Raw genomic sequence first — 24130 nt, forward strand, 5'->3', positions numbered from 1 at the left:
CTAACCTGCCGAAGTCTCATCCCGTTAAAGAATCTAGATCAGCATTTATTGTGGCAGTCGCATCTCTTTGACAACAAATTCCCTTTATAAGGAGAGAGCATTCATAGCGTGCAAACCTGCCGATTCCAGGCCAACAGTGAGAGACTCTTGTTGCATCTCTGTGCACGAGAGCAAGAAGCCCAGTATTGATCGAGGCCAGTGTGGCAAGCCCAGTCTACGAGCTGCCTGGCACTAATTCATGATCTTTTTGGTTTTAGTTATGGTTGGTTTAACACTGCACTGATGATCGAGGGCAAGAACTACTTACCATGGCTTATGAACAAGTAAGTCTCTTCTCGTCCAACATCCTTTCTTCACATTTTTCTCAGCTCCGTTTTGTGCAGAAATGTAACCAGTCCATGAGTTGTGGGAATGAATTATGGATAAAAGTCTGCTCCGCCAGGGTGCACGTGCTGTACTTATTACTGAAAACTCTGGTTGGTGCATCATACTGAAGAGGGCTTATCAGCCAAAGTGTTCCATAATAATTACAACACATGTAAATTGCCAATTATGTCTTCACTGAAACCCCATCCCCCAAACAGCTTGGTTTCCGTTAGTGTTACGGCTATGGCTGCTGTGCAACCGCCTCACCACCAGGGGTCCCTCTAGAGCTGGATCTCCTGACAGGCCCAGTCCATCTCCCTTCTCCTCTCTATGTTCTGGGCTGTCCCTTATAACCCTGCCTGACAGTTCCCTCAGTGCTTCGGCATCGAGCTCGCCTGGGCTCCCTGCTCTAGCCTTCCTTGCTTGCTGTGCATTTGGTCCCTGGACCTTCCCTTGCCTTGTGCGGCCTTCGGGCCTTATTCCATTCCTTGCCTTGCGCGGCCTTCGGGCCTTATTCCTTGCCTTGCGCGGCCTTCGGGCCTTATTCCTTGCCTTGCCTTGTGTGGCCTACAGGCCTTCTGTGTGTGTGTGGCCTACGGGCCTTCTGACCTGCCTTGCCCTGCTTACGGTGTGTGGCCTACGGGCCTTCGGGGTGTGTGTGTGGCCTACGGGCCTTCTCTGCCTTGCCCTGCTTACGGTGTGTGGCCTACAGGCCTTCTGTGTGTGTGTGTGGCCTACGGGCCTTCTGACCTGCCTTGCCCTGCTTACTGTGTGTGGCCTACGGGCCTTCTGTGTGTGTGTGGCCTACGGGCCTTCTGACCTGCCTTGCCCTGCTTACGGTGTGTGGCCTACGGGCCTTCGGTGTGTGTGTGTGGCCTACAGGCCTTCTCTGCCTTGCCCTGCTTACGGTGTGTGGCCTACGGGCCTTCTGTGTGTGTGGCCTACGGGCCTTCTGACCTGCCTTGCCCTGCTTACTGTGTGTGGCCTACGGGCCTTCTGTGTGTGTGTGGCCTACGGGCCTTCTGACCTGCCTTGCCCTGCTTACTGTGTGTGGCCTACGGGCCTTCTGTGTGTGTGTGGCCTACGGGCCTTCTGACCTGCCTTGCCCTGCTTACTGTGTGTGGCCTACGGGCCTTCTGTGTGTGTGTGGCCTACGGGCCTTCTGCCCTGCCTTGCCCTGACCCAGCCTGAACCCAGACACTGCTACTTGCCGCCTGCCCTGACCCAGCCTGGACCCAGACACTGCTACTTGCCGCCTGCCCTGATCCAGCCTGGACCCAGACACTGCTACTTGCTGCCTGCCCTGACCCAGCCTGGAACCAGACACTGTTTCTAGCCATTCCTGTCTCTCTCCACCTGGAGCCACCCTGCTGGGTGGTGTTCACGACTCCTGACCGGAGCCCTAGCGTAACAGTATGCCGAAGCCACCAAATTTCCAGGGGAAGAGATAGGTCTGTGTGCTAAACCGGTGAGTCAACTTTTTCACTATTACAAGATGCCTCCTTCTTCAAAGTTTTATACCTGCAATTCCTGTCAGACCTTGAATTACCCAAGCTATCAGAACAGCCTAGCCTGTCAACTTGCTGGTCAGGAACACTGGACATGCAGTAACTGCAATAAGAGAAATGTCTCTGTCTACCAAGAGTGTTTAAACTGTTCTACTCCAAAGCCAGGATGGTGGAAATGTTCATGTATCCCCAGCCTATTACCACCAGGCAAACCGTGCCCCTGTTGTTCAGCTACAGGACCAGCTGCTTCATTAGGGAGAACAGTCAGCTCTACTACCGTGCGTTCAGCTTCTGGCCCAGTTAACAACATTATTTCATGTAACGGTTTATGGATTAAGCATTCTAGCACTTCATCTCTGGACACTTTGGAAAAAACTTGCTCTGAAAATCTCAGAACTCACCGGGTTAAGAAGCCTTCGATAACTTCCACGCTAGAGCAACAGAAGCAGAGGGAAGTAATTAACTCTAGCAGGGCTCTGCTTCCCACAGCTGCCAAGTGGACACTAACGAGCTCGATGCCGAAGCACTGAGGGAACTGTCAGGCAGGGTTATAAGGGACAGCCCAGAACATAGAGAGGAGAAGGGAGATGGACTGGGCCTGTCAGGAGATCCAGCTCTAGAGGGACTCCTGGTGGTGAGGCGGTTGCACAGCAGCCATAGCCGTAACAGCCTTTTCGACTCTTGACTGTGTCGGTTGCAGTGAGTAAAAGTGGCCCTTGAGCATCCCAGACATCTCATTTTACAGAGTGACACAAATTTCAAAGGTGTTCACCTGGGTAAATAAAGATATTGTCTGAGTACAGTGATTTGGGCCGAGTTTTGTTCTCCTCAGCCTGGCCTAAAGCACACATAGGTTCCCATAGCACGTGCACTTTAGCGGGGTTTAAAGCAGGCATTTCCTGGCGGGGGTGGGGTGAGTAAAACAGCGCCTGTACACAGGATTTTCAAACAAAAAAGAAATCAAGCGCTGTTTATTGTTTTCACTAAAAAAAAAAAAACCAAAGAAGGATGCAGCTACATTTCATTGTAAAATCCTTGTTGTCTTGTGTGGTGTGGGCAGTTTATTTTGGTAGCGCAGTCTTAGTGCTTACGGGCAATCATTAAGATGGTAAGGAATCAAATATTGCAAATATTTAAGAACAAGGAATGGCCAAGTGGGGTCAAACCGATGGCCCATCTCCAACAGTAGCCCCAGAGCGATCAGTAACACCCATTTCCATATGAAAATGTAAATAAATCTACCTTTGATATTAACAAATAAACACTGTTCTTAAAGGTTGAAGGAACGAGGAGTCCAGTTTTATCTCAAGAAGATTGAATCCTTTGAAGAGGTCAGTTGGGAGTTTAACTTTATGGGTCTGCCAGGCGTGGGTCTTCTGGTTGGATGTTTTTTCGAGTGCCGTCTTCGGACAGGATGCCACGGAAGACGCGTCCACACTTCATGTCTCTCAGCTCTTCATCACTCAGGCAGTTTTCTGGTCATCACTGATCAGAGCTGGAGCAAGAGGCAGCAGAAATAGAAAATAGCGTGTGAAGTGAGCAGCGGGGAGGGAACAGCAGGTGAAGGGGACCACAGGCACCTCTTTCTGTAAAATGTTAGCGGAGAAAGGCCAAGTCTGTTCTCAGCGGTGGGTAAATTAATGCTGCCTCTGCAAAAGGAAAGGAAGGAGGAATAGTGGAGGCTTATGAATAGTTGACTGGGTTAGAAACTGGAAATGAAGGAAAGGCCAGAGACCAGCTGGGATCTATAACAGCATTTCCAAACCCCCTCCTGGAAGTGCACCTATCCAGTGAGATTTTCAAGATTGAATGAATATGCATGAGATAGATTTGCATGTCTCGTGCATGTTCGTTATGGATATCCTGAAAACCTGATTGGTTAGGTGTGCCTCCAGGAGAGGGTTGGGGAAACGCTGATCTGTGGTATTGTAACAAGAAATAAATTGAGCAGACTGGATGGGGTCTTCAAGTCCTTAATCTGTCTTCATATTCTGTGAGTAACCTAGGGCCGGGCATATTTATGGGTTTTCCCCATTTTCTGTCTGGAGTAAAATGCTTCATACATTCAGCCCCTGCACTGGCCAAGTAAACCACAGCTAAGGGAGTCTTAAGCGATGTTTCATACAATTTTCCTGATCTTGTATTTGATGATAACATTTACAGGTATGATGCCACAAAAGCAATTAAATTTACTTTTCTGAAAAATAAAAGTAGTTCTTTATGTTTTGCAGCTAGCCACAATTATGTGGGCTATTTCCATTTTATTTAGTAGAATTCAGAGGCTCCTATCTTAGTGAAAAATGTGTCCATTCTGTGCCTGTGGTATATTTGTGGTGGAAGCAGCATGCACTATTTACTGCCACATTGGGTGGAACCAGCACAATTTGGGCCTTTTTTCTGGTCTTGAGGCAGAGCGGGTGCTAGCCAGCACTTGGTAACTTTACATTGTCTTTTAATCAGGTGGTCAGGGAAGGTACCGACGTTATCATAAATTGCACAGGAGTACGTGCAGGAGATCTACAACCAGACCCAGAATTAAAACCAGGCCGAGGACAAATTATACAGGTTAGTCCTGAATACTCATGGTAAGCAGTGTCCTAAGGTCTTGGCCCTATGTAGACACTGACCAGAAACCCAACAGTAATCCAGCATTAGGTTCGGCTGAAGCCAAGGGCAGTTGAGCACTCTGTGGAATAAATTGCTGTCAGGCAAGCAGCTCCAGTCTGTAAGGCAAAGCAAGGTCAGAGAGCTGGGCCAATGTCAGTGTGCTGCGAAGACGACTCAGAAGAGAAGCGCAGAGTAGCTGGGATGGCAGGATAGAGCCAGGAACAAGGCAGGAGGGATGAGGATCCTAACAGGAAAGAGAAACAGAGCAATTGTCTTTCTTCAGCTGTTAAACCTATAATGCTTCACGCAGAAACTGGATAGCGTGGTTGCTGGCTTAGAAACTGGAAGTTGAGCATGCTGGCCGATCAGGGCTGGCCTCTGAGGAGCCAAGGGTAGCATTATCCTACTGCAGCACAGTGATCAGGGAGTGCAAAGGACCAGAGCCAGTTTAAGGAATAGCTCCCAAGGAGTCAGTGAAATGTGGGTACAGCTCACATCCAGACAGTAGGTCAGTCTACAGCATGTTGAAGACACTTGGCTACAATTGCCGTTTGTGAAAGTACAGTACAGAGACTGAACAGCATCTGCACCAGCCTGGTGAGGACAAATGTATTGTGCAAGGTGCTCCCTGGGGGTGCCCAGGCTGGTGCAGTGCTTGCTTCACATCTGTGCCTTATTTAATGGTTCATGTCTCAGAAGATTATAAGGTAAACAGTGTATGAGATGGTAGAGTTGGAGAGCCGAGAAGGTGGTCAGAGAGTTGGGTGGCTCAGAAGATGGCAAGGTTGGGTAACCCGAGAATAGGGCTAGGGTTGGGTGGCTTGGACAATGGCAGGTGACCAGGGTTAGGTTAGTGAGAAGGCAGTGGAGCTGTGTGGCTCAGAAAACAGAAGGATTATGCAGGATGTGATGTATTGTTGGACTTTACAAAATTTGTTTCATACAAGGAGAGCACTTTTCATGCTGAAAAAGTCATGAGTTAGAAGAGATATTGAGAGAATTATAAAATGTGAATGCAAATTTTCACTAAATGTGGCAAAATAGTCATTTGAAGAATTCAGTAGGCATATTTTTCTGTTTAAGAATGTATAAGATTCACATAACGTTTGGACTTCCATCCTTGGTAGGTCTTTGCGCCTTGGATAAAACATTTTATTCTAACACATGACCTTAAAGCTGGAGTATATACCACACCGTACATTATACCGGGGTAAGTGAGCAGTATATGTGTCAGAGTGTCCGGCTTCACTTGGCTTTTGGAGACTGTTCTTCTAGCATTAGAAAGTAAAATGATTGCTATTAAACTTTACTAATGCCAAATCTCCACCTCTAAGAAGGAAATGAAAAAGTTTAGAAAAGAAAGAATTTGCAGCAAAATGAAACCGCAAAGTTTTTTTGACTTTGTGATAAATATCAGTTCCCACAATTGTCTTTGCCATTGTGCAGCATGGGGTAAGCTGTGGTGAAAGAGGTGAAAAGTGGAGACATTTTTTTAATGGTGAAATGTTGCAGAACTGGTGAGCTTTGCTATTTTCTGCCTTTTCCCTTGGAAATCCTCCTGTTCAAGTCCATGCTGAATGTTTTCATGATATTTTTTTGCTATATGCGAAGGTAAATGAAAAGTTAATTTTCGCACACCCATTCCCCTCTGTCCTGCCGTATTCTCTTCATCTCCCAGTAGCAGATGCCCAAAATGAAATTGGCAGGTGCTGCTAGTGAGAGTGACTCCAGGGGCCTTCCCAGAATCAAAAACGGAACTGCAGGCCATTCTTACGTTCCGGTCGCTTCCGCCGTGCCGCTTCCATCGGCTCTAATCTTTTAGTCCTCTCCCCTTCCTGTGTGCTTGCAGGAGCCAGCTGGTGACACTGGGAGGGATTTTCCAGTTGGGAAACTGGAGTGAGCAGAACAACTCAGTGGACCACAAAACTGTTTGGGAAGATTGCTGCCAGTTGGTTCCTAGTCTGAAGGTGAGTGCCCCGGCAGGACCTCATCACTTCCATCGTTGGTGCAGTTCTCAGTTGTGCCTCAGTTACAGGGCAGTTATGCAGTAGCAATGGTGTAAGCAGGCCTGCGGCCTACAACACACACACACACACACTCTGGTCCTGCTGTGTGGTGTGAAGACATGGAGGCTTCAGGAGGAGGGCAGATACTGGAAAGGGTAATGATTAAACATTAAAAGGTGAATTTTAAAAGCCCAGGATGCGCCAAAACTGGGAGACAGGCAAATATGTCTGTCTGGTGCGCGCTGAACAGGTTTTAAAAGACGCCCATGTAAGCATGTTTCTCTCACTACACGCACAAATGAAAGTTCTGGAAAAGGGGCGGGGTCTGGGCAGGACACGGGCGTTCTTGGATTTCAATTTCCAATTTGCGCGTAAATACCAAACGTGCACAGGTGTGCGCCAGAGCTCCCTGCCGCATAACTTTACTTCTGCTGTGGAGGACGTGTAGGTAATAAAATAAAGAAAATAGATCGGCAGGTAGGGGCTAACAGAGGAAACGGAGGCTATTGAAGCAGAGAGAGGTTTAGAAGTCCCATCCCTTACCCGGGTGAACTTGGAACGAACTGGGAACACTGAAAATGGCATCGGCGTGCGTGTCTACTAAATTCCCCCCCACATACGCGGTAGAAGCGGCGTTTGCGCGCAGAGGCGGGCGTTCATTTAGGATTGCGCGTACACGTGCGCACGGTCAGGCTGTTTTATAACATAACCCGCGTGCATGTTATAGAAGGGCCGGGTCCCCGGGCGTGAGCTGATGAATGAGCGCACGTGTGTGCCCGCGGGCCTGTTTAAAAGTTACTGGCCCTGTAGGTACTTGCGGCATTTGGAGGACCAACCCAGTACTAGCAACTTTAGCTTTTAACCAATTTCTTTGCATTTCCTTCACCCAGAGAACAATGTTCTGAACGAGGGCACCGTAAATTGTGACAAAATGCAAGGAAAAAGATGCCTTATACTCAGTGGTGTGAAATAGAAAACAGACTGCTGCAATAGCAACCTGCCAGATTTGGACGCCTAAAAACCTGTGTTCATTTCTGCCAGACAGAGACAAATCTAGCCTGAGTCAGCTTTAATATTTGTTTTCTTGCAGAAGGTGAGAACATGTGGTGGGTTAAATCTCTCCAGACGTTCTGCAGGATAAGGGATCCAGGCCTGTTACTTTTCAGCAGTGAGAGACATCTGTAGACGTCACACAGACAAAAACAACATTAACCGTGTTCCACGAGAATGTCATTTTAGCTGGGATGGTCTGCTGGTGCCCTTAGCTTTTATTTAAATGACTTTCACTTGCTCTCGAGCTGCGCCACCCTTTATCCCTGCTGCCACCACTCTGCTGGCAGAATCTTTTGCGCACGCATGTGAAACTACAGTTAGCAAAGGCAGTGGAACGCTGCAGAGGTTTTATTCGGGGTCCTTTTTATTTTCAGAATGCAAAATTTGTGACCGAGTGGGCTGGCTTGCGACCCGTACGTAGCAAAGTTCGGCTGGAAAGAGAAGCTCTTACTTACGGAAACACTACAGCCCAGGTAAACTCTAAATGTTCATACAAATTCTGTGGTAGGGTAGAACACATGACCTGTGCTGCAGGACTATGGCACGGAAAAATTTTCACATCAAAATGCAGGGAGTTGAACTTCCCGCCCATAGATATTTATTGTTGACCAGGAACTGTGCCCCTGCTCGCTTCACTCGCCAACCCTGCCAGTGGCTCTCTGCTCTAGATCCCATGTTCCTGTTCGTACCCCAGGTCAGTCCAGGCAAGTGGTTTTGCATCCCTACCAGCAGATGGAGGCAGAGAACAAAATCTTTGAGGCACTGCTACATATCTGAGTGCCACCTGCAGTCCCTCAGTATTTCTCTGTCTCCAGCAGATGGTAGAGGTGCAAACCTGCAGTCTGTTAGAAAAAGAAAATAAAGAAAGAGCAAGAAAGAAGACAGATTTTAATGCAGTGCTCCCTGAGGTGTTAGGTAGCTTTGTGGACCATCCCTCAGGTGGAACAGGGGGTTGGCTATCCCCGTCTGGCTTTGGCCCGCTACTTCCGGAGGGTCTGATAACCAGGGGACTGCCCCACTCATTCCCTCCTCCGCCTTCCTCCTGGCAGGGAAATATTCCTTTCCTTGAGTAATTAAACTTTTGAAAAAAATCAAATCAAAAACAGGAGCTTCGGTCAAGCGACAGGGGCTGTTTGTGCTTCAGCAGGAGCTGTTGGCAATGGAAGGAGGGAGAGTTTAAGCTGCTGTATGTGTTGTGGTTGTGTAAGTGGTATCGGGAGGTGGGTGAAGTGTGTGTATGTGTTGGGGAAGGGGAACCCACCCCCATTTTCCACCCACCTCTCTCTCCTCCTTTGCCAAGTGTGGGGTGCATGTGCACTTTCTCCCTCTCCCCCTCTGCACTCCCCATTTCCCTCCTCCTCCCCCATGCGTCTGTGTGTTGGTGGATGGACCTGTTCCACCTTGCAATCTCCACAGACTCTCCCCTCTCCCCTGTGTGGGGAGCTGAGAGGTTATATATGTGTGTGTGTGTGTGTGTGTGTGTGTGTGTGTTTTATGAGGCTGGTGTGAGTGGTATTGAGTGTGTGTGCACGTCTGGCAGGGAATGAACTGGGGGAGCGTATGTGCACGCTCCCCCTCACACTCTACTTTGCCTCTCCACCCCTCTCCTCCAACCAGGTATGTAGTGGGTGGGTTTGTATGTGTTATAGGGTTGGTGTGAGTGTCAGGAAATAACGGAAGGTGTGGCAATTTTTTGTTCTTTGTCTTCACTCGGAAAAGGACAAGAAGTAATGGGTGTAAAAGTGCTATGGGGAGAACTTCCTAATTGCAAGAAGAGAAATGACCCAGGGAGCTGATAGGTATCCAATCTCAGGGATGGAAATTCTATCTGTCTGGGGTAGTTTAAGTACTGTCTGGAGGCAGGAGGATGGAATGGATGGCTTCTTGAGATCTCTACTTGTCCTACTTGTTTATAATTATATGCCTTCTATTTTCAGAGTGGGATAAGGTAAGTAAACCAGCTGGTATTGCTCAAGCAGGCCATGCTTTCCACTCAAGGCGCATTACATGAGCCTGTGGCTTAGAGACAAAGTCTGTAAAAAAAAAAAAAAAAAAGGCCAAGGTATAAGGATGGGCTGACTTGCTGCTTCTCCACATGAGCAACCCAATACTTCTGCACTATTTTGCCCTAAACCAATAGGCGTCTTTTTCCAGAATGAGATTTTGGAACTTCATGGGCACATCCATGCCTAAATTAATTCTGTTCCGATGTTTTCCTCTTTCATCTATTTTAGGTGATACATAATTATGGCCATGGTGGGTTCGGTTTGACCATTCACTGGGGCTGCGCCATGGAGGCCGCCAAGCTTTTTGGAAACATAGTAGAAGAAAGAAAGATGAGAAAACCGCAGTCAATGCTCTGATCTTACATTGGTGCCACCGTTTCAGGAAGTGCAGAATGGTCTGGTCTCCCTCATCACTTCCTTATTCCTGTCTTCCAGCGTTCCTGGACATTATTTAATGCAGCATAGGCATAAGTTGTATTAGTGATCGGGGGGGGGGGGGAACACTATAAATGCTGTGATAGACTGAAATCCATTCCTTTTGCTTCCTGCATCAGATCCTGTTGCATGAATTGTTCACTGTTTGCAGACTCTCCAGGTGCTTTCAAAGGTAACCTCTCCACACAGTACCCAGAGTAAAGCAGGCATGGGGCTTTCCAAATGAAAGCCCCACGGCGAAACCAAACAACGCTATATAAAACCAGACAAATAAATAACTACTTTGCTGTCCCAGCTCTGCCCCTGCAGCGCGCCTCCCTCCCCCCCCCCCCTCACAGGGAAAACCATGCGCGCTGGGACAGTGCGTGTACTTCTCTCCGTGAGGGCGGTTTTGGAAGGGGTTGTTTCTGGGGGTTAACCCCCTTTTAGCTGCAGAAATCCCTTTAAAATTTGCCCCCTCAGATTGTTGGCCATTTCTGTCCCATCAACGTGTAACATAAAGAATTGGCCAATACTGAAATGTATTGCCTTGGACCCGTCCTTTACAGCTTCCCCTTCTTCCGCTTGGTTTAGTTAAACAAACACAGATACAAGGAAGCACAGAAAATTAACAACACAATAAATTGCTTTTGAGGTCCGGTTCTTTTTAAGTAAGTCCTAGTCTAAAAGTCCCCGCCTTAAATAAGATAGAAGAGGGAGGGAAAAAGTAGGTTCCCTCTTCAAAGAGATCTTTTTGACAAAATGTAAAAATGGTAATAAAAAAGCTCTAGGTGGGACATAATTTAATTAAAAAGTAATTCTCTTCCACCTTTCCAGGCTTTTTCACGCAAGCCCAAACCAGATTACAAAAAAAATGTAAATAAGTATAACCGTGACATCTCCATGCCAATAATTCTTACACCAGTGCGGCATCAAATAATTTATTATTCCTGTGAATGACGCACAAAAGAACGCCAGAGCAATAATATTCAGTTTGAATCGCCAACACCCATACTGGTCTGGTTTTATGTTTACCGTGAATGTGCATTTACTGTACAGCACCAAGAGCCTGGTAGCGGGGGGGGGGGGGGGGCTAATAAATAAATAAGAACAGTGTATGTATTAACTAAAATAAAGCCATTTAAACATCCCTCCCTATCAAGCCCATCTCCAGCCTCCTGCCCTACACTGCTATACAAAGTCAGTATAAAGACTCGTTCCTAACTTGATCCTCTTCCTTCAGGAGGTTATCCAACCCTCCAAATGCACATCAAGCAGACATACACAAATAATTAAAAGTTCAGGTTGGTGTGTTTGTCCATATTTAATTACAAGTTCCTGCCACCACCCAAATCTATTATGGTCAGTCTTGGGTGTTCCCGGTTGACATTGGCTACATTGCAGGATCCCAACAGGTAGTGTCCAACCATATTTTATTAAGGATGGGGCAGAGCTGCTCCTGTGTCACGAGACATGCTCTGCCACACTGCTTAAATGTGTCTGTTCTTCTCGGATTTCACTTTGAATAGAATTTAAAATGCATTTCAGAAAGTCACCATGCTCTGTCCGGTATGAGCAGGCTGTTCTTTCACCCTTATGTGTGCATGTAAACAGAAACTCACTCGCATTTGACCAGTGTTTAAGCAGTAGTGCAAGTCATGAGTTACACAGGTTGCCAGACTGCAAAACAACTTTTGTCCTTTTGGTCCAGTCTGGGTGTGGTTGTTTTATTACATCACCATATTGGTTAATGCTTGATATGCGTGTGAAAACTGCTGATGGCTGTACTGAGCCCTTCCATGATGATTTCACACATTAATGCTGTGCGGTAATGACCCAACCCTCTCAAAATTCTGCTTCAACTTCCTGGCACATATGGAGGGCAGCCCTAGCCTGCAGCAGCTTCATTACAGACATTTTCCTTCATCTAAGTTTTCCCCCACCTACAGAAGCAGAAATGATGTACAAGCCTGTGTGCCTAGCATAAAATGGAGACTTGAACATCCCTGGCTGAGCTGCTCCTTGTGAGCACTAACCCACACTATCTTTTGAAAAAAACCCAAAACATTCCACATTCATTTTCCGCTGTTTTGACAGCACTTGCGAGTTGGCCGGAAGAGGTACACGGCCAGTTTGATGAAAGCATTTTTGGCCAAAAGCCAGGGCAGATTTTGGCAAACTGGTCAAGATCTGTTGCAGACTTCTTGCGGGTTTGTTAAAGTTTGCGGTGCAGTTGATGAGATTTCTGCTGCAGGTTGGAATCTGCCATGAATTTGGTTAGGCCCGCAGCAGAAAATTTTGCACAGTCTGCTGGTAGAAATCCCAAACATTTCAGCAGTGGATCTGGCGAAACTCTACCCAATTCAAACTGGCTAGTGAAAAAGCTGCACATTTCTACTGCTGAGCATTTATATCATAGGAAGGAAGTTACATTAGTTCAACTGCTCTGTTCACTGAGCAATTTTCCCGTAGACATAAAATGAGAGAAAAGCGTTCATAATTGGGCCCCTTGCTAGCAACATTCTGGTTACCGTAAAAAAAACCTCTTTATTCAACATAAAATACCCAATATGGAATTCAACAGTCCAACACTGCATCAACATATGAACAGAAAGAATATCATATAACAAGCTCAACCTACATGGAGTTTAAACAGAGAAGTGTCTTAGGTTCACAAAATGTACATTCAGACAGAAGGTTGTGTTTTCTTTCAGATCATAATTGTAAATAATTCATCAAAGCACAATTTTTGAATTCTTCCCCCTATAGACACATATACACAGTTCTGAATGTTAAATAAAATGGTTGGTTTGATTTTTGCACCCTTTGTGATTCAGTTCAGATGACAATATGATCTTGCTTTCTCCAATCAGTTTTATTAATTTTCCTTCCAAAGCACAAAAACCCGCCCCCCCCAAAAACAAAAAAAAAAATATATGGATGAAGAGTGGCGTTTGAACACAAGCTCTGAAGGGTTAAAGAAAATTGCTGTATCAATGCAAATGGGGGTGTATAGACTTGGCGCACCACAGCTACTCCCATCAACCACTCCTCTCCAAAATTAGATATTTCGCATAGACCATAACTGTCTTTTCCACTGCAATACTTCTACTTCCTCAGTGCAGCAGATCCGTAAGTGCAAAACTACATTTCTTTTGGCCTGCTGGAATTAAAATCAGGTGTTTGGCTGCAGGGTAGGAAACAGACCTGGCCTTTAAACTGCTGGCTATAGCCCTTTAAGCTATGCCAAATTTGAAGAAAATAGTTTGCCAGCACGAAGTGAAACAGTAGCCTGATGTGTGCAATTAGAAGCACAAAGCCCTCTTTCCATTAAAGTAATTGGCAGATTATGTACAATAAAATGCAAACAAAAATGTATTTATATCAGTCAGTTTCATGCATTTGCTTGCTTGATGCACACTTAATATTCTAACTGAAACATAGAATGAAAAAAATCCCAGTCCTAAAGTTTGGGGCTAGTTAATTGTGGTGCTGACACTGAAAAAGGTAGCTTTGCTGTGAAATGGCCCTGGGGAGTAAGTTGCAAACGAGAGATAACGGAGGCCAGGGATGGGGGAATGAGGCTTGGGCTGCCTGCTGGGTTCACTCAGAGCTCTGGCACCTGCAGTCACTCTTGGGGGAAGAGGATGGATGCTCCTGCCCAGATCCTACCCCTTTGTATACACCCATTGCCCCCCTTGGCCTCTTCCCGGGTCCTCTGGAAAAAAAAGTGCAGGCCTGAGCACTGGCGCCTGTGCTCCCAGGCCCCTGTGATGGCCTTGCTTCTTCCTCCCACACAGGCATCTTGTTCCTATGCAGCAGAGTCTGAGCGCACACAGCCCCGCAGGATCCATGCTGACTTTCTGTTTGTTGGCAGGCATGGTGCCACCTGTATCCCCCAGCAATGTGTTTGCAGCTCTAGGCTAGCATCTTCCAAAATTTGGCATCATAGGCCAGCCTGGATTCACCACACAGTAGCACTGAAGAATGGATAGAGGTTTGTCGCCAATAAAAGTACAAAACCACAGCACTAGCATTTTGTGACATTGGTAGACGAGTGTAGATATAAGAACAGTCGTGCAAGTTAATCAGCTCTGGTCACTTGCCCTGTAATTGGGAGACCATAAAGCTCCACGTCAAAAAGGGCCAGAGCGAACCTCTCCTGGTTTTCCTCCCACGTGCAGGTGACTCAAACGAAACTTGAACGAATACAAAGTCCACAAAGACGGTGGGTAAAACCCAGGACTTGTTCAGTCTTTCCCTCGGAATATGGGACGCTACAGTGGCCACCCTGCTGTCCAGCTAGATAGCGAGTAACAAATCTATAAACTAAATAAAAGCAGAGGACCGGATATTTTTCATATGGAAACTACATTCCACTCCAATAAGAAAGTTTCCAGTTCACTGAGGAGGCTGCCATGTGTCAGGGAACAAAGAGGTCGATATTCAGCACTCCAGCAAGTGGCAACATTACCTGGGTAACTTTCATGTGAATATTCAGCAGCGCTTACCCAGATAAGTCTGCCACTGAATATATCCTGAATATCCAGATAATGACCAGATTTAGCCAGACAGTGCTGATTCTCGATGGTCACTGGCTAAAATGAAATCGCATCCCCAGAATGCTGCCGTCAGCGCCTCTTTTTCTCCAGCCAAATTTTGTGTGGATAATGAGTTACATGGAAACAATTTAGCAGAGACTATGGGGTGGGGGGTGGGGGCAGCTTTTCAAAAAAAATAATTTTTATGTCAACCTCACTAAGTTTGCTGGAGCCACTGTTTCCGTAACTGAATTGCCAGGAATCTGAGAGTATTAGTCTAATAATAAAAACCTAAAATATTCCCCCTAAAAATGGTGACATATTGAAAGTCAAGGTATACGTGCCTCCTTTAACGTTCTTAGGATGCCAAGAACCTGCTCATATTTTTTTTGTTTTAGCATGGATAGTTACATATCCCAAGAGTGCTCGACTAGGCATTTTTCCACTAGCAGACAGCTCATACCCTAGGGGCACAAACCAGCTGCAATCAGAGAAGATAAGAAGTACAGTTATGCAATGCACTGCAGAAACCAGAATGAAAAGCTCCAAATTTTGGTGCACACACACAGTCTGTGATACCTGGAAGGGGGCTCCGGAGTGCCCCTTGATAAATTATTTTGTAATAACCAAGAGGGTCTCACACCTAGGACTGAACTCCTGAAGGGTCTTTCCCATTTTGGGTCTATGGGGGGAGCTGACTACATCTGGCCTCTAGTGGAATGGAGCCGGCGGGAGAACCAGGATGAGAAACCGGCTGCAGATCACTGATCCCGGCAAATGTTGGGATATGGCTGCCACATTCTCCATATGGTGTTTTTGGCTTTCTTTTCAGTTCCATGAACTATTCTGGCAAAATCATTTTGACAGAATAGAGATGAAATGGTAGAAAACTAAAATGCGCCCCCCCCCCCCCCCCCAGTCCACACATGGCTTAAAGGAGGAGGAAGGGAGCACCATGGATGCTTCTGGAAGGAGAAAGGAGGTACTGCTATCCGTGTTACTCAATTACCTGGAAGGATACTTCCTCCAGTGCCTACAAAGAACATATTGGAAATTCAGTAGATAGAAAGAAATGGAGATGAACAAAATAAAGTCTCATGGTTTAAGCTTTTCTCCACTCTCCTGACTACCTCTTCTGGTGGAGAGATTTTCTACAAAGACCAGAATGCAACGTGAAAAATCACATGGTCCTACCTATATACTTTATATTATGCTGTACTGCTGGATCTTATTGCTACTAAGATGTAAACCACTTTGGGTTCTCTGTTAGGGAAAAAAAAAGTGGTACACAGCAGAAGAAAGAAATAGAATCCTTCATTTTGCTGCTTGTAAAGAGCGGCCATTGTTCTAGAAGAGGAGAGAGGAAAGAATCCCACACATAGCTCAGCTCACTCTTGACTGCTCAAAGCCTTCGCAACTGGACATCTCTGAGAACAGCAGAGACTGTTGCAGAGCCATTTGTTCCAGAGTTTTCTGGCTCATTTTAGATGGGGAGGTTAACGCAGTCTTTCCCAACTCGGCCCTACTGGTAGTGTATCGCATGTCATACTTGAGCCATTATCACTTAAAGAATGAAGGGTTAGCCTTGATTTTCTTTACCTCTGCACCTGGGATGGCCAGGCAGACTTGGTGACCCTTCTTAGCCCAGAGTGAGGACCACAGAGCTCTGACGACCCCTAACAGGCACACTGCATCTTTTCAGTTGCATTCAAATGATGGATGAGAGAAAAATGCTCAATCCTGAATATCAGTTTCTGTGATTTAAGGCTAAAAAGTGATTTGGATTAGATTACTTGCCAATCCAAATCTGAGCTCAAGATGAGTTATATTTCAGGTTTGATAGGTATTTCCCTTCCCTAAAGAGCTTATAATCTGAATTTGTACCTGAGACAGTGGAGAGTGAAGTAACGGTCATAAGGACCATCAGTGGGAGACGAGGGATTTGAACCACTGGGCCATTACTCCATTCCAAAAATCTAAATTTAATCTCACAGCAGGTAGGGCAGCTTTCGGTACTCATGAAAACAAGGACTCAGTCCAGGTATTTATTTATCCTTACCTACAACTTGTTTTACATTCCTTAGGTTTGAAACCTGAGCTTCATATTATCAGCTTTTTTGCAAAGTCAAAAGATCAGAACAGTGTGAGTGCTTCTCATGGCTGCTCTGTGTTTTTTATTCTTTTTGGAAAGGCAGGGCTCTTGTGAACTCCAGCGAGAAAAAGGTGTCTAAGATATATTATTGGATTTGACATGACAATTCTCCAAAATCTCCGACTAAAGTAGCAGCATGGCATAAAATGTCTAATTGCATCAATAAAATGATCAGAGCTCCCAGTTTTCATTTCAGACTCAAGGTGAGAGCTGCTCCTACTTTGCCTCTGTCAAGCTTTAAGGATCCAGGTAAATCAAAGTGCTGATGAACTCGCTGTCAAACATTAGCTTGAGAATGACCCCAGGAAGGTGCATTTTACAAATAGCTTGCAGCCCTAACAATAGATGCATGCATTCAATCTGAAAGAAATGTAAACATCTAAGAATCAAAAACTCTGTGATTAAAAAAAAAATAAATAAAAAATTAAGATCTATGAATTGACTCAACACAGAAAGCAAAGGAGCCAGTGACCAAAGTGACTTGATATCTTGATGAGATTTTCTCCGAGCCCTCAGAAAAACTATGCCTGGCAAGAGACAATGCAAAAAAACACTTAAATCTGGTTACACCCTTTGAGGAACCCGCTTAGGCAATCAGCTCAGGCAGGAGTCATATCCGGGGTCAAACGCAGAGCGTAGCGCAACACTCATCTGGCCATGCAGCCGAAGGAGCCCGCACCATGCAACGACCAGAAGTGAATCTTTCTCACCCCCTAGAAACTGTAAAGGCCATCTTCACACACTACAAAATACAGTCCTCATGACGTCTAGTCCATGAATGTATGAGAAGTACAGAGGAGGGTGGGAACCAGGAGCTCCTCTGCACTGGTGGAAGAAACCGCTCACACCATTACTTCCATGCCTATTAATCCTAAAGCATCTGTTTGCTCTTTTCAAAAGCTTTTTTTTATGACTGGAAAGTGCAAGGCAGGCATCTAGTAAATATTCCCATTTTTTTTTTTTTTGCAGAGTATAGAAATCACCACATTTAATGCCAGTACAGCATATATATATATATATTAAACAATTTCTGTTCACAGCCGGCACTGAATCTCCTTCAGACAGTTAGCTGCTTGACTCTCGACGTTGTAAGCTGTAAAAGCTGACCGTGCAAACACAATGAACTAGGGGGGGGGAAAAGTCCCGTTTCAAGCTGGAATAATATCCAGAGCAATTACTTCTCTTTACACAGTTACATTTATATGAGAAGGAGCAAATAGCACGGAGGCCGCAGTTTGCTTCGGTCCAGATCGACTGCTCTGGTACTTTGACACACGACGCTGGCAGTGGGAGCATGGTCAGCATTTTGGGTTTCTACAAAACTTGTAGTTTTCTATGTCCTGTTCTCTCAGTCTTGTGACCCAGAGTTCGAATGGATTACTCCGGGATTGAGGGTCCCTCTTCCAACCATCTCCTGCCCCCACTCCCGGTGGCTGGACTCCTGCAGGCCACGGCCTTTGGTTTCAATGGGCAGGAAGCAGGAAGCCATGGCTGCTAAAATGCAGCATCCGCTGTAGACCACCAGAGTTAAATACACTGAAGACTCCAGCATCACCTAGGGGGAAATCGGAAAGAGCTGTATCACCAGCAGACCGCTGCAACGTGCATAAAATATTGCACTGCCCTGCTAACGAGGATAAGTTTGGATTTTTAAACTGCCTTGCCAAAAGGATGCTCTGGGCTTGCAGCATTATTAAAACTGAGCTTCAGTAAGTCCCAGCCTCAAAGAGCTTCCAGTCTAAGGGGTAACATTTTAAAAAGTGGCGCACAGGCATCCGTGTGCACGTGCTTCCCGGCGCGCGCACCTGGACGTGCCGATTTTATAACAAGCACGCACACAAGAGGGGATATTTTGTAAAAAAAAACACATGGCGACGCGATCAGGCCATTGCCCGGTTCCCTTCCAGTCCGCTCCAATAAAGGCCATGCAGCTGAAGGAGCCTGCCCCTTTTTAAATGCCCGGCTCTTCCACGCATACCGGGAGATACGCGCATGGCCAGACTGTTTTGAAAATGCGCTTGGCGCGTGCGCGGCCCAGCCACACACAAATCTCCCGGGATTTCCACGCGCGGGGGATGTAAAATCCCCCGGTAAGTGGGTACCCGAGGCAACAGGAGACCAAGTGACTTGCCCAAGGTCACAAGGAGTATCAGTGGGGGAGGAGTGGTTTCCCCTCTCTCAGGCCATTGCTCTGACGACCAGGCCACTACCTTCTCCATGCTTCTACTTTGGGGGATTAAAGGAAAGCAAACCTACATTCTGCATCAGCTGGACTGGGAGGCTTCAGTAGTCTCTGGCCTCCATCGCACTACTGTGGTTAGCAGAGTGAGTGGACTGGAATTAGGGAAAGAAGGCAGGGCTCAGGTTTGTAACCTTGTGCTTTGAGGATTCATTGGCACAATGAGGCATAGGAAAAGGTGTTTCTTTTTGTTTGTTTTGGGGGGGTTTTTAGCAGTATTTCTACAAATTCTCTCTGTGGTTTGGTGTCATAAATGGCAATTGAAAAGAGAACCTCTAGAATGAAAAATGAAAATAATTATAACGATCCATCCTATATTACTTAGAAAAAAAAATATAGATTTCATCTACACATGACCATCATAAATGGCTTCATTAGACTTTGATCATCAACTGGATGTCTTGGTACCAAATAAGACTGCCAAGATTTTAATCATAGGTTAACAGATCTAAACAATCTTCTTGTAACATTATATTTTTATATTTGCACTTAAAATAAACTGACCATTGAAACCTGGTGTCATTATGTTCATCCTTATGTTGACATTGGTTTTCAGCATGCCCTCACCCTAAAAATGATCTCACTCTTCTCCCTTTGGAACTAAATGGCATGCAAAAATCGATTAAGATGGTTATTTCTACCTGTGCAATAAATGGGGTTATCAGAGCTCCAACTCGAGCCATTCCACTGCAGGTTCCCAAGCCAAGAGCCCGCGTAGCAGTTGGGTAAACCTGTGAAATAAAGAGTAACAATGCACCAGGTGAGGGCTTTCTAGCATTTACCATCTTTACTACTCATGGTGGTGCAGGAGCGTGACAAAAAGAAACCTACAAGTTTCCCACAGCCCTGTTCTTTCTGCTTTAACCCAAGTGGGTTTTTTTTTTATCATAGAACGAGCATCCTTTGACTCAATTGCTTGCCAAGTTAATAACAGGAATAACAAAACAAAGAGAAGCATTCGAAAAAATATATATATTGATTAGTATACGGATAAGGATTTCTGCAAACTTCAGAACATCAAGCAATAAATATTCAAGACAGTTTGCATGAGGTTCACACAAGAGCGCTTGTGCAAATGGCAAACCCAGAGGAGAAATGATCCGGAGGTGCCAAATTCAGACTGGGCATCACGAATTCCAAGTTGTTTTTATATTGGCTCTTTTGTCTGCTTCTATGTGATCTTGTGTAATGGAATTACTTAGCCTGAGCCTGACGGCTCTGGCGGAGAATGTATTCAGAGGCTAGGCCTTCATAGAGTTCTCTCACAGACACAGAGCACATGACTGGGAACAGGTTTGGGAAAGGAAGATGTAAACAGCAGATGTGCTGAATCACAAAAAAAAAAAGGCAGTTTTGGGAAAACTGTATGTGTTTCTCAAAATATGGTTTCAGATGCACAGACAGAAAAGGGGAGGGGAGGGCATAACTGATGGAGAGAAGATTTTACAACCCTGAACTGGAAGCAACAGAGCCACACTGCTCTTCTTGATGCTTGTGACAACATAGGGAAATATTGTTGTGTTCCGCGGCCGCGGACGTCCGCAACCGCAGCTCCCTACCTGACCGCGACCCGCCGTGGCAGCATCGGGGAAAACGTCTGTAGCCCGATGGTTCCGCGCATCAGCGAGGCTCTCTGCGGTGGACGCTGGGCTGGGAGCCGTCCCTGCTCCTCCCTCGCAGCGTCGGGCAGCCTTTCTTCTGCGGCCGAAATCCAAGATGGCCACCGCCATCTTAGGCGCGAGGCCACACCTCCTTCCTAGATTTAAAGGGACCTCGCCCTTTTAATTGACCACAGCTGTTTCCTATGAGCCAGAGCAGAGGAAGTATATAAGGAGACTTCCTCTGCTCATTCCTGGACTTGGCAACTTTCGGGTTAGTTGAGTCTGCTTGCTTCGGTGAGTCTTCTTGTGCTTCGGACCTTCGCTTCTTGGTTCCTGTCTCGTCTCAGTGATTCCTGGTGTGTGACTTCGGACTGGCAAGTGGCGATCCCTTGGTGTGTGACCTCGGACTGGTAAGTGATGACCCTCTGGCACTTGACCTTCTGGACCACCATCTCCAAGGGCCTACCAAGTTCCAGTGGCCCGGGTCCCTTCGGGCTCCTCCCGGGGGGACCACAGGCTTCCAGGGGTGAAGCTCCAGTTAGCCCTTGCGCCGCTCTCACGACTCCTTGACCTCTCAAAGGTCCACCTAAGTCCCAGCGGTCCAGATCCCTATGGGCAGACACAATTGGCCTCCTCGACATCATGACTCTTCGTCTGCCTCCACGGTCACCTCAGTCTCCAGTGCGGTCAGCCGGTCGCATCTTCTGTTCTGCCTCGCCACCCGACGGGAGAACCTGAGGATCCACCTCCTAAGGCACACTATCCTCCTATCAGTCCAAGCCTGAGCATAACAGATTGCCAAGTCCATGGACCTGGCGGAGGTATCTGCCCGCCAGGCCATTCCTGGAGTGGCCCAGCATTTGATGGACCAGCAAAAGACCCTGGATGCCCTTGTCTCTGCAGTGGAGGGCCTGAACCATCATTTCGAGGCGTTAGGGCCCATGAACCTCACTCTGCTGTCCCCACCTGTGGCTTCTGGGGGCCGCTCTACTCATCAGGGCCCCGTGCAGGCCGCCTTGGGCGATCTCGGGCAGGTAATCCCAACGCAGCTCCCTGCGCCCTCTTGATACGCCGGAGATGCAAAGTTGTGTCGGGGATTCCTTAACCAGTGCCAGGTCAGTTTCTCCATGTTGCACGCTCAATTCCCCACCAACCTAGTCAAAACCAGCTACATCATGTCCCTGCTCGACATCGGTCCCGCATCGGTGAGGCTCTCTGCGGTGGATGCCAGGCTGGGAGCCGTCCCTGCTCCTCCCTCACGGCATCGGGCAGCCTTTCCTCCCCGGCAGAAATCCAAGATGGCTGCCGCCATCTTAGGCACGAGGCCGCGCCTCCTTCCTAGATTTAAAGGGACCTCGCCCCTTTAATTGACCACAGCTGTTTCCTATGAGCCAGAGCAGAGGAAGTATATAAGGAGACTTCCTCTGCTCATTCCTTGACTTGGCAACTTTCGGGTTAGTCGAGTCTGCTTGCTTCGGTGAGTCTTCTTGTGCTTTGGACCCTTGTTTCTTGGTTCCTGTCTCGTGTCAGTGATTCCTGGTTCCTGACTTCGGATTGGCAAGTGGTGATTCCTGGTGTGTGACTTCGGACTGGCAAGCGACGATCCCTTGGTGTGTGACCTCGGACTGGTACGCGATACCCTCTGGCCTTGATCATGGACTTCTTCTGGACTACAGTCTCCAAGGGCCCACCTAAGTCCCAGCGGCTCTGGTCCCTACGGACTCCTCCCGGGGGAACCACGGGCTTCCAGGGGTGAAGCTCCAGTTAGCCCTTGTGCCGCTCTCACGACTCCTTGATCTCTCAAAGGTTCACCTAAGTCCCAGTGGTCCGAGTCCCTACGGGCTCCTCCCGGGGGGACCGCGGGCTTCCAGTGGCGAAGACACAGTTGGCCTCCTCAACGTCACAACTCTTTGTATGTCTCCACAGTCACCTCAGTCTCCAGTGCCGAGGGTCAGCCGGTCGCATCTTCTGTTCCGCCTCACCACCCGATGGGAGAACCTGAGGATCCACCTCCTAAGGTACACCATCCTCCCGGTCCAAGGGTTCACAAGCCTGAGCATAACAAATATGGCATTGCTTTATTATTGTAACTTTTGCCTTTGCTCTGTATATGTGTGATATCTTTGCTGCATTGCTTTCTGCTGGGCATATAATAAAACACTGAGTTAACGAACACAGTAGATTTGAGGATAGCAGAGTGTGAGTGTGGCTTTGTTTTTTCTTGAATAGCAGATTGTGTTAGGGAACGGAGCTTGCAAGATACTGGTTTAATTTGTGCTCAGGGCAGTGGGCCTCAAGAGAGGGGAATGTGCTTGGGGGATACTGATCCTGTTTGAATTTCAGAGTAAGGAACTTTCCCAGGAAAGGAGCCTGGGGGCTTGTGTCTTTGTCTTTTACCACATTCACCCAGTGAACCTGCAACACCTTGGGAAAGCAAACCCTTTACCTCATTGTGCAAGGGTGTTGACATGAATGATCAAAACAATGCAGCACATGGAAGGTGCCATCACTATATGGGTTTCAAGCAACTCTCACTATGTTTTGGTTATTAAGGGATTTGGGAGTGGAATTTTAGTACAAGGTGATTATTGCAGAAATATCGTTCTTATGGCTAACCACAGGCTCAGCAGACCTGGCTTTCACTCTTCGGACTGGCTAGGGTTGAAGATGCTGTGGAGGTGACATTCACAGTCCACTGGGTGGGTGGAAGTTGGGGGAGGGGAGAGTCTCAGCCATTGCTGAATAGTGACACCTACTGGCTGGAACTAAGGTGCATGCATACCAAGTTCTGGAGGGAATCACGGTGTGTGGCTCCCAACCAAGAACCATCACTACAATGACTGGGCAAGGGAAGGTTATCGAAAAAGAGGAAATAGCCCAGGAAGCTGAGAAATAAACAAAAGCCTTTGTGCCGTTGCCCAATAAAGGCTGGTACTGATTGAACTGGAAGCCCAAAACAACAGGAGGAAACTTCTAGCTCAAAGTACAATTTACCTCCTTCTCCCAATAAAACTAATCCCTCTTACCTCGGGTGTATAAACGTAGGCAGCCTGGAATCCTCCTGAGATAAAGGCTCTCGCAATGAACAGCAAGACAGTGAGTACATTCCTATGGAACAACAGAGTACTATGTGTCATTTACACTTTGTCCTACAAGGGAATACAGACAGGAAGCCATGAAACTCCAGTAAGTGGCCGCATCCTGTGTCCTGGTGATATTATCAGAAATCTTAAGGACAAAGGTCACTCCTTCTGAATCTCAAAATGCAAACCTTTCCTAACTTTGTACGGGTTGAAATATTTTATTTTAGATACTGCATAGGTCTGAAACTGTCCTTGATTTGTATGCAGAATAATTCTTTACTTGTCTGTAGCCTAGAGGCCTGTAGCCAAGGTGAACTATTTGCAGTTTTAAATTACTTTTCTTTTTTTTTCAATAGTAAATGAGGAAAATGTCAAGGCTTTGCTATCCCTGTCTGTGTACATTTCCAGTACTTGATGAAAATATTGGATTGAATCAAGCTGATGGGAAGAAACACAAACCTGACCCTTTTTAGGATGGTGCTAGAGCAGACTGTTCTCAACTGACTTTCTGGAGCTCCAAAAACAGGTGCGGTTATCAGGATAACCATGCTATG

General features: G+C 46.7%; 2 protein-coding genes across 4 annotated transcripts in view; one reads left to right on the forward strand and one right to left on the reverse strand.

Annotated features, from left to right (window-relative positions):
* DAO (D-amino acid oxidase) overlaps positions 1 to 12779 on the forward strand; it is a 38587-nt gene extending 25808 nt beyond the window's left edge. For all 3 annotated transcript variants that reach the window (XM_029619145.1, XM_029619146.1, XM_029619144.1), the window contains exons 5-11: positions 258 to 323; positions 3151 to 3205; positions 4335 to 4439; positions 5609 to 5691; positions 6331 to 6448; positions 7915 to 8013; positions 9775 to 12779. In XM_029619145.1, coding sequence (XP_029475005.1) covers positions 258 to 323; positions 3151 to 3205; positions 4335 to 4439; positions 5609 to 5691; positions 6331 to 6448; positions 7915 to 8013; positions 9775 to 9903 — 655 coding nt within the window. In that variant the 3' untranslated portion in view covers positions 9904 to 12779. The remainder of the gene's footprint in view (positions 1 to 257; positions 324 to 3150; positions 3206 to 4334; positions 4440 to 5608; positions 5692 to 6330; positions 6449 to 7914; positions 8014 to 9774) is intronic.
* Positions 12780 to 15417: 2638 nt separating this feature from the next.
* SVOP (SV2 related protein) overlaps positions 15418 to 24130 on the reverse strand; it is a 68951-nt gene continuing 60238 nt past the window's right edge. Inside the window, 3 exon segments of the mRNA XM_029619143.1 lie at positions 15418 to 18208; positions 19534 to 19623; positions 23520 to 23601. Of these exon segments, the coding sequence (XP_029475003.1) occupies positions 18002 to 18208; positions 19534 to 19623; positions 23520 to 23601 (379 nt within the window). The 3' untranslated portion in view covers positions 15418 to 18001.

The sequence above is a fragment of the Rhinatrema bivittatum genome, chromosome 11, assembly GCF_901001135.1.
Source record: "Rhinatrema bivittatum chromosome 11, aRhiBiv1.1, whole genome shotgun sequence".
In the NCBI taxonomy this organism is placed as follows: Eukaryota; Metazoa; Chordata; class Amphibia; order Gymnophiona; family Rhinatrematidae; genus Rhinatrema; species Rhinatrema bivittatum.